General features: G+C 44.1%; 1 protein-coding gene across 1 annotated transcript in view; it reads right to left on the reverse strand.

Annotated features, from left to right (window-relative positions):
- The window catches only part of DCTN5 (dynactin 5 (p25)), a 23,616-nt gene that overhangs the window by 4,772 nt on the left and 8,166 nt on the right, over positions 1 to 10,678 (reverse strand). Inside the window, exons 4-5 of the mRNA XM_006867196.1 lie at positions 7,706 to 7,817; positions 4,451 to 4,553 (exon numbers count right to left, since the gene is read on the reverse strand). Of these exons, the coding sequence (XP_006867258.1) occupies positions 4,451 to 4,553; positions 7,706 to 7,817 (215 nt within the window). The remainder of the gene's footprint in view (positions 1 to 4,450; positions 4,554 to 7,705; positions 7,818 to 10,678) is intronic.

Here is a 10,678-nt window from a genome sequence, read left to right on the forward strand (position 1 = left end):
TTAACAGCAACAAATGCATATTGAGTTACTTAGGTCCTACAAAGGGCACTGGTCAGTTTGTTGTCCTGCTGGGAGAACCATGACTTGCTTGAAATTGGTAAGGAGTATGCTTAGATGAGGGTCAATCCCACAGAAGATCAAGGGGACCTCACTACCATCAAGAAAAGTCTGAAAAACAGAGAAAAGTCTGTAATGGAGCATGTTCTTCAGACCTTGGGTGCCTGCACTAAGAACCTCCTAGACCCTGAAGACACCTAACACTACAGATGACGCAAGATTGCAAGAGACAGTGGTGGTGAATCTGCCAACTCACAGAGCAAGGTCACTGCAGTGGGCTTCCTAGCCCACGGAGTGAGAGCTGAGTGCCTTCAGGCTGGAGGCTTGCAGATGAAGCTAAAAGAGCTCTACGGCGGTCCCTGGGACCATCAAGGGAGAAGAGCGCAGTGCAGGACCCTACCCAGAGAAGCAGTGATGCCAGAGATGGAGGCGGAGAGATGACATGGAGAGATGGAGCAGCTGGGGACTCTAGACCCAGAGAGGGAGAGGGGCTGTGTGCTGACAACTGAAGGGCGGGCAGGCTTGTGGGGTTCACCCTCTGGGGGATTGTAACCATGGCAATGAAATGATATAAACAATAGGATGACTGTAAAGCTAATGTTCTCCCATGTAAACTATCACATAATTCACAATAAAACTTAAAAAAGAACTCTAATACCTGTCCATGTAGGGCAGAGGCCAACGTGCCCTGGACAGCGTTTTCCTATAGTAGGGCAGTCAGACGCCTCCGGGCAGCAGGCCTGCCAATGGGCTAAACAAGCTACAGCACTTGCTTGTGTAGGACCAGAAAGGCCTGAGTCTGTCCTATGCAGGGGTTGCATGCCGCCCCCACTGGGCAGCATGGTGACAAGACAGGCCCGGGAGCATGGCCACAGAGGCCAGTGCAGCCCAGTGGCAGAGCTGTGTGTGGGAGCCAGAGGCAGCAGTGAGGTGATCCCAACATTTCACCCAAACAACAGAGCTGCCACCGATCTAAGAAAGGTCATGGTTAAAGTGGGGAAGGCAAGTGAGTCTCCTTTTGAGAATCAATTTTTCCTGTTTGCTCTCTATAAATCATAGTAATGGTCTTCACCTCGCAAAAAAAAAAGAGCCATCAAAAACAATGGACACACTGATAAGTTGTCCAACGTGTGTTGTTTAATGAAGAAAGCAAGTTTCCGAACCATTTAGAATGTAGTCTAGAGCATGGGGGAGTTCTAGTGTGGCACTGTAGAATAAGCACAGAGCTGCTAACTGAAAGGGTAGCGGTTCAAGCCCACCAGCCACTCCTTGGAAACCTTATATAAAGTCGCTATGAGGCAGAAATGACTTGACAACAAATAACAACAACAACAGAGACAATGTAATTGTTTAAGTATCAGCAGTTTCAACTACATTACATATATATACATACACCCCTATAGGAGTCCTAAGGAGCTCTGGTAGCATAGTGGTTATGAATCGGGCTGCGAACCGCAAGGTCAGCAGTTCGAAACTACCAGCTGCTCCGCGGGAGAAAGATGAGGCTTTCTGCTCCCGTAAAGATTTACGGCCTCGGAAACCCTGTTCAGGGTCGCTATGGGTCAGAACCGACTCGACAACACTTAACAACAACATAGGAGTCCTAAGGAGCTCTGGTAGCATAGTGGTTATGAATCGGGCTGCGAACCGCAAGGTCAGCAGTTCGAAACTACCAGCTGCTCCGCGGGAGAAAGATGAGGCTTTCTGCTCCCGTAAAGATTTACGGCCTCGGAAACCCTGTTCAGGGTCGCTATGGGTCAGAACCGACTCGACGACACTTAACAACAACAACGTAGGAGTCCTGGTGTGGTGCTGTAGGTTAATGTGCTGGACTGCAAAGTCATTTGAAATGCAATTCAAGCATACCAGCCGCTCCTCGGAAACCCTATACAAGGTCGTCCTGGGTTGGAAGTGACTCAACAGCACTTAACAGTAACAACAACACACCCCTATATGTTCATCTACATACACACAACACATGTTGTTGTTGCTGTTGTTAAGTGCCATCGAGTCGATTTCAACTTGTAACATTGTTGGAATAAGGTTTCCAACAACTGGGAGGTAGGTTTGAACCACTGACCTTGCGGTTAGCAATCCAGTGCTTATCCTACAGCGCCACTCCAGGACTACAGCACATGATAGGACAGGGAAAAGAGTAAAAACCACAAAATTCTCATACGTACCCTTTGCAAATTGACTGCCCGTGCTAAACCTGCAAACATGTATTGGGCTTGCTCTGCATTTAACATGTTTTAAAAAATTAGTAGCCAAAATTTAAAAGCTCTGAGATTTCACGTAAAAACTCAGATGTTTAGCTTCTTCCATTCTTAGACATCTGCTACAGCTACATCATCTTACTCACATTGTCTGCCTGGCTCCTGAACACATCTGAGGTTTTGGCTCCTGACCCAGATTCTTTCCGGACAGAAGAGCTTGATTTCATCTTGTTTCCCCACTCAGATTCATGCTGTATTGCCCTCCCCAAATGTGTGCCAGTTTTCCTGCATACCTATGTCTCTGTAGTAAAAGATGGAGATTGCCAACAACAGTATCCTTACCTCTAAAATATAGACCATAAACATGGGCAATAGGGAACAAAAGAGACTAGAAAATAGGGTCACATGTTTCTCATTTCCACTCTGACATCCCAGCCTCTCTAGGCCTATTGCCTCTTGCATGCAGCTTGAATGCTCCATCGAAACCTCCCAGTGATTATTTGCATTGAAAAAACAAGCAGTGCATCCCTGTCTTCTGCCACCAATGATCAATCAGCACTGGTTCTAATGAACTCGAACACGTTTTTAGAAGAACACGAAGCTATTTCTCTGGAATATCCTAACGCTTGTCTGACAATCACTGAAATCAGTCAGGGAGGCTGTTGTGGTCCAGCACTTGCTAAGAACAGCTAAACTTCTCCAGACATAGAATTCCATAAGGGACGACTAGAGGCCCTGGTGGCACAGTGATTAAGTGCTTGATTGCTAACTAAAAGGTTGGTGATTTGAACACACAAACTGCTTCATGGAGGCAAAGACCTGCTCCCATCAAAATGGAAAGGCTTGAAAGCCCTAAGGGGCAGTACTACTCTGTCATATGAGCCGCTGAGTCAGTTCTGACCCATAGCGATCCTGTATCGGGTTTCCCAGGAACCACGAGTGAGCTTGAACCACCGACCTTGCAGATCAAACTGACTTTTCAGTCCAGTGCATTAACCCACAGCGCCACAGCAGGACTCCATCTTGTAGGGGCACTAAATAAATGTGATTTGATAGCACAGAACCTCAACAATAAACAGCAGGGAGGAGAACTACTGAATAGTCTCTCCCTCTCTGTGAAAGCAGAGAAGCATGACACAGCACAATGCCAATTTCCTCCCTAAAGAATGTGAGTCAGGACGTTTGCACATCTTTGCAACTCAAATTCAGCGATCTGAGTGATTGGATTTTTTCATTAGAAAAACAATTAAACCACTCAGTGGCAGATGATCATCAAATCTAGCAACTCTCTCTCTTCCCATCATCCTCCACGTGTCAATGTGTGACTGTGGATCTGCGCATGTTACTTGATTTCACTTGTGTCAAACAGCACGTCGAAGAGACCGTTATGGAAAGTGAGCAACACTCTAGCAGTGGGAATCCTGGGTTGGGCAGGGAGAATGTGGGATTTTTTTTTTTTTTCCTTCTGCTTTTAAGATTTTCCAAGTTTTCTGGGATGAACATTCACTCCTCTTGTTTCCTCAGATGTTTTCTCATTTGAAGCAGGAGAGGTGGGCGGGTTATGTGTGGCCACTGTGTTGGCAAGGTAGAGGGCACGGCATTTGCTTCTGTCAGGAATCCCAGAGGACAATTAGTCTCTGACCATGTGGCATGCTCACTTTTCAACTTGGACTTTCCACCACCAGGGTGAGAGTAAGTCTACAGCTAGAATTCTCAGAGACTTTTTCTTTTTCCAACCAGACTCGAAGCCAAAAGAGATCACATCTTTGTATGTTCCTTGTGCTGGTGGGCAGATCTGGTCTACATTAGATCTTCTGGGGGTCTCCAGGGCTGCAGGCTGTAGCTCAGTTCAGCTTTCTGCCATGTGTGGCCCCAAAGTGAACTCTCCCTGCCACCAGAGCACTAACCCCAGGCATGCTTACAACTTGGGTGAATTTACTCTCTTTTGTTTTTCACCCTTAAAAACTGTCTTACTGTATGGTGACCCCAATTATGCATTTTTAAAACTTGTTTGTTCTATTTTATATAACATTTATAGGCACTTTTCAGCAAGAGACTGTTTTATTTAGCTATATCAACATAGTACTAGAGACAGAGTCATGGATTACTTTTGTGATGAAAAAATAAACTTGAGTTTTTAAGAAGTTAAAATAAAAATACTCAACACTCAAAGTTACCTGGGCAGCCAGAGAAGACGGTGAATGGTGGGACCACAGTTTCTGGGGGTAACACTGTGTTGTCAAGAATTTTGCAACAGTCTTTCAACACACATCGGCGCCCCTGAAATTAAAATGGTATTAATAGAAATGCAATCAGTGTCACTGAATTGTACATGATCATTTGGTGAATGTTTCACCATGTATATTATCAAGAACAAGAACAGAATTAATTTAAAACATGTTTTAATGTTGTTAATAAGAAATAGATCAGGAATTGGAAGTCAAGTTGTCTAGTCTGTTGTGTGGAGTACAGTGGCTGTGTAGGATAAGCAGTGGACTACTAACTACAATGTCAGTGGTTTGAGCCTACCAGCAACTCTGAGGGAGAAAAATTAGGCTTTTTGCCCCCACAAAGATTAGAAACCCTATACCGGGGTTGCTATGAGTCAGAACTGACTCAGCATTTAACAACAACTGTTGGGTGGAAGGCTATTTTGTATTTTCTCCATTCAGAATATAATAGCCAGAGAATGTGACGAGAAGCTTGGTCACAATTCCCTGACCAGAAGGAGAGACAGAGGTGTGTGTATGCGTGTACACACACTCACAAATATATGTATTTTGTTGTATATAGAAGAAGTTGTATGCTATAAGGCAGTTCAGGTTCTCCTAGACATTACAGACTATGTAAATTTTGGCTTTCCAAGAGTTCTGTTTAATTTTCTTTTTTGTTGTTGTTGTTAAGTGCCATCGCATCGGTTCATAGTGATCCTATGCTGATCCTATATCAGGATATTCTTCTGATACTAGAACCTATATTTTCCTTTGGAGCCACCTCTATCCCCATCTTAATCCATGGACTTCACCCCGCATCCTGCACTACAACACACAGGTCTGGTCACAGTGATTGATTTAGGGAGTCAACATAAGCCTAATCAGTTGGATGAATCTCAACCTCCGGGTTACTGCTGCAACTATGGGATAAAGCAGCTCTTTCCACTGGGGTTTCCAGAGGATAGAAGATCCAGAAGAAACACATGATCACAATCATGCCTGAGTGTGATCTTCCCAGAGGAAAGCAGAAAAGGGATGGAGACAAATTCTTGAGACCTCATTGGGTGCCTAGAGCCATCTTTACATGACAATAGGAACTACCTTTTACTGATGGTTTATAATAGCCAATGCAGTTCCTTCTGCACTGTTGTCAATTCTAACTTGAAAAGGCTTGACCAATTCATTTGGACATGAACGTACTTGCTCATGTGTTCTTTAAAGGTGAGCACTTATTATCTGAAGGTTTGGACTAAACCTTGTACTTGACTTTCTCCGATGCTGAATCACAATGCTGTATGTGAGAGGATCTGTCCACCAGGAAAGCCACTTTTAGTATCCAAATGTATGCACCAACTACTAACACCAAAGATGAAGAAATTGAAGATTCTTACCAACTTCTACAGTCTGAAATTGGCCCAAGCATGCAACCAAGATTCATTGATAATTCCTGGTGATTGGAATGTTAAAGTTGGAAACAAAGAGAAGCAGCAGTTGGAAAATATTTCCTTAGTGACAGAAACAACACTGGAGGTCCCACGACAGAATTTTGTGAAGACCAATGACATATAAACAGTGATTATACACATGGACCTCATTGAGCAGAATACACAGAAATTAAGTAGAAAACATCTGTGGAAAATGAGGATGGGGAAGCCAACATCACCAGTCAGAACATGGTTAGGGACTGACGGCAGAAAAGAACGTCAGCAGCTCATATACCAGTTCAAACCAAAAGATTGGGGCTTGACTCCACCCAGCAACTCCACAGGAAAAAGGCCTGCAGTCTGCTTTAGCAAAGATTACACCCAAGAAAACCCTTTAGCACCCTACTACTCTGTCACAGGACTCCCGGTGTGGCGCTGTGGGTTAAAGCACCAGACTGAGAAGCCATTTGAACTGCAAGGTCAGCAGTTCAAGCTCACCAGCTGCTCCTTGGAAACCCTATACAGGGCCGCTATGGGTCGGAATTGACTCGATGGCACTTGACAACAACAACAACTCTGTCATATCTACCACTCGTCTGTCAGTTTGTTGTACTGTGGTGGCTTGTGAGTTGCTGTGATTCTGGAAGCTATGCCACGGGTATTTTAAATACCAGCAGCATCACCCACGGTAGACAGGTTTCAGATGAGCTCCCAGACAAAGACAGATTAGGAAAAAGGAGTGACGAACTACTTCCGAATATTTAGTCACTGGAAACCTTATGAATAGCAGAGAAACACTGTCAGATATAGTGCCGGAAAATGAGCCCCTCAGGTTGGAAGGCACTCAAAATGCGACTGGGGAAGAGCTGCCTCCTCAAAGTAGAGTTGACTGTGATGACGCAAATCGAGTAAAGCCCGTGGGAGAAAAGCCCACAGGACCTTCATTACTGATGGAGCACAACTTAAAATGAAGAGAAACAGCTGTAAACATCCATTGAAAATTGGAACATGGAATGCACAAAGTATGAATCTGGGAAAATTGGAAGTTGTTAAAAATGAAATGGAATGCATAAACATCAGTATCTTAGGCATTAGTGAGCTGAAATGGACTGGTATTGTCCATTTTGAATCTGACAACCACATGGTTTACCATGCCGGGAATGACAAATTGAAGAGGAACGGTATAGCATTCATTGTCAAAAAGAACATATCCAGATCAGTCATGAGGTACAGGATCCTCATCAGACTTACTAGACGGGAAGAGCCTTGAGGTAAAGCAGCAGGAAGGTATGGTTAATCATACTGCCCTGGGTTCAAATCCCAGCTCGACCATTTACTAGTCTTGACAAGTACCTTAATATCTCATGGCCTCAGTCTTCTCATCTGCAAACAAGGATAATGTATCTGGCACCCTTGGTGGTAAGGATTCAGTCAAATAATCCAAGGAAGGAGTTTATCATATAGAAGAGTCTCCGCTAAGGCAGTGGTTGTTAGGTGTCCTCAAATTGGTTCTGACTCATAGCGACCCTGTAGAATGTTTCCAAGGCTTTAAATCTTTGTGGGAGCAGAAAGCCTCACCTTGCTCGAGCTTACCCTACAAAGCTCCCCTAAAAAAGGTCACTATTATTAATGCTAGAGAAAGCTCCAAATCCAGCACTAAAGACCCTCGCTCCAGGAGACTAGAGATGACTCCTACACTGCCTGTCAGAGAAGCAGGGTCCCAACGAATCGAGGGGAGGGGAGGGGCCGAGAGGGAAGTAAGACAGATTAGCCAGCCCAGGGTCCCCATACTCACAATCACACAGTTCTTCCCGACGTGAACGTAAGAACCAATCTGAGCGGCGTTGACTATACAATCTTCCTCAATGAAGACGTGGTCCCCGATATGTAAGGGAAAGAATGCAACTCTATAAAAGGAAGAGAGACAGACAAACAGAGGTCAAGGTAATACACTTTTGGTCAAACCTTATAGAAAAACAATTCATAATCTCAATTTTGTAATCTTGTGTTAATTCTCAGACTAAAAAAACTCTACTGTTGAAGAAGAGGCCTGAAAGTACTACCTCAAAACCAATAACATTAGACCAAAGACACGTACAAAGTGCCACTGAGTCCGTTCTGATCCATAGCTACCCTGTATAGGGTTTCCGAGGAGCAACTGGTGAGCTTGAACCATTGACCTTACAGTTCAAAGTGACTCTGCAGGCTGGCGCATTAACCCACAGCACCACACCAGGATTCCAAAGCTAAGGTGGTAGTGGTGGTGGTGTGCCATGGAGTCGGTTCTGACTCATAGTGACTCTGCATAGGGTTTCTGAGGCTGTAATCTTTACGGGAGCAGAAAGCCTCATCTTCTTCTGATGGAAAGGCTGGTAGTTTCGAACTGCTGACCTTGAGGTTAGCAGCCCAACTCGTAACCACTACACTACCAAAGCTCCTTAAAGCTAAAACAGCAGGCCCCAAATGAGAACTAATCAACGTTTGCTCATTCTTGCTGCCCTTTAAAATATTTACCAATCTGGTACAATGTTTCTGGGAATTGGCATTAGGTTCACGGGCTACAATTTTCAGTACCCAACATTCTGAAAATTTATTCATTACTATCATGTTTGGTGTGGCGCTGTGGGCTAATGCGCCAGACTGCAAAGCCATTTGAACTGCAAGGTTGGCAGTTCAAGTTCACCAGCTGCTCCTCAGAAACCCTATACAGGGTCGCTATGGGTCGGAACCGACTCGACGGCACTTCACAACAACATCATGTTTGGTAAGGTGGAGGGTCAGAGATAAAGAAGACCCCCAGCGAGATGGATTGGTAAAGTGGCAGCATCAATGGACTCAAGTGTGGCAACAACTGTGAGGCTGGCCCAGGACCGGGCAGTGTTTCGTTCTGTTGTGCACAGGGTCGCTATGATTCGGTACCGACTTGATGGCACCACCAACAACAACAAATGTATTGAGTGTGGACTACATCCAGACTCCAGTGAAGAACTGAGGGTACTATGGTAATCAAAAGCCAAAAAGCCCCTGCCCTGGAGGAGCTGACAATTCAACGAAGAGAATAAGTAAAATGGCTATGTTGTTGTTAACCGCTGTCGAGTCGATTCTGTCCCATAGCGACTCTGTATAGGGTTTTAAAGGAGCAAGTGGTGAGCTTGAACCACTGACCTTGCAGTTCAAACAGCTTTGCAGTCTGGTTCATTAACCCAATGCGCCACACCAGGACTCCTAAATGGTTATAATAAGTAGTTACTACATTTGGGCTAAATGCTCTACAGAAGAAATATCAGGTTTTGCGTGTATATAACACAGGTGAGAAAACTTTTTTCTGACAAAATTTATAACATCATTCAAGGGCCACACAAAATTATCAAGTGAAAAACTGGCCTGTCATATTTGGTCAAACATTTAATTAACTCACCCCTAATGTGATAGCAGAGAAAAAGAGGAAGGCCCCCAATGAGATGGATTGGCCAAGTGGTAGCATCAATGGACTCAAGTATGGCAACAGTAGTGAGGTTGGCCCAGGATCTTTCTGGGGTACATAAGGTCGCTATGGGTCAGTACCGACTCGATGGCACCTAACAACAACAACAAATGTGATAGCTGAAAGGAGCTCTGGTAGCGTAGTAGTTATGAATCGAGCTGCTAACCTCAAGGTCGGCAGTTCGAAACTACCAGCTGTTCCGTGGGAGAAAGATGAGGCGTTCTGTGCCCGTAAAGATTGCAGCCTCAGATTTACAGGGTCACTATGAGTTGGAACAAACTCCACGGTACTTCACAACAACAATGTGATAGCTGAACTGACCCTACAGCCCACCACCCACCACCACCACCAATGGAATGGCTGGTGGGGTGCTGCAGAATAAAGCACTGGGCCACAAGAAATGCAGGGAGAAGAAAGACTCAGAGACAGAGAAAGGTAGACAGAGTAGTTGACTTGATTCTGGCGCACTGTCTACTTCCACGTTCTAGTCCCTGATGAGGCCCCAGCTCCTTTTTCTGTCCTTAGGTTCCTTCAAGCATGCCTATGTCTGTTTAATCAGGGTCCCATTTGCTTTTTTCTTGTTTTAATAATATTTGTAAGTGTTTTTGGCAAAGGTTTACATAGCAATTTAGGTTCCCCTTAAAAAATTTCTATCAAGTTAATATGAGTTACCTTCTTCAAAATACATGAACATTCTCATTTACATTCAGGTTGTTCTGTTTCCATTCATCTAGTTTCCCTGCCTCCCTTACATTTTCAACTTTGTCTTAAAGTAATTATTGCCCATTTGGTCTCAAGTAGGTGATCTTTTAAAGGAGTCTAGTACTTGTGGGTGATAGACATTATTTTGTGAGAGAATTGGTTATTTTGCTACAAGATGACCTCAGGGGTTAGTTTTGATTTATGGTGTGAGGAGGATCTCAGGGCAAATCTCAGGGAGTCCTCCAGTCTCCAGGAGTCTGGATTTTTTTAAAGCCCCTTTATTTTTGCTAGCCTAAGTAGGTTCTGTTTCTGGCAACAACCATCCCAGTCTAAGACAACTATCTGGCCAGGGCCATAATTAATTAAGGAATTAAAATAAATAAATTGATACATATTAATCGAGGAATTAATATAAATAAATGAGACATGGGAGAACCTGTGCATGAAGAATTCATTGTCTTTGCAAAGCAACAATGAAATACTTTCTTTTCTTTTCTTTTTCTTTTTTTCTTTCTTTCTCTCTTTGGATGGCAGAGCCACAAAGAGTTGTTTTATTATTTTTTATGCACAGACCCCTAGTTA

The sequence above is a fragment of the Chrysochloris asiatica genome, unplaced genomic scaffold, assembly GCF_000296735.1.
Source record: "Chrysochloris asiatica unplaced genomic scaffold, ChrAsi1.0 scaffold00102, whole genome shotgun sequence".
In the NCBI taxonomy this organism is placed as follows: Eukaryota; Metazoa; Chordata; class Mammalia; order Afrosoricida; family Chrysochloridae; genus Chrysochloris; species Chrysochloris asiatica.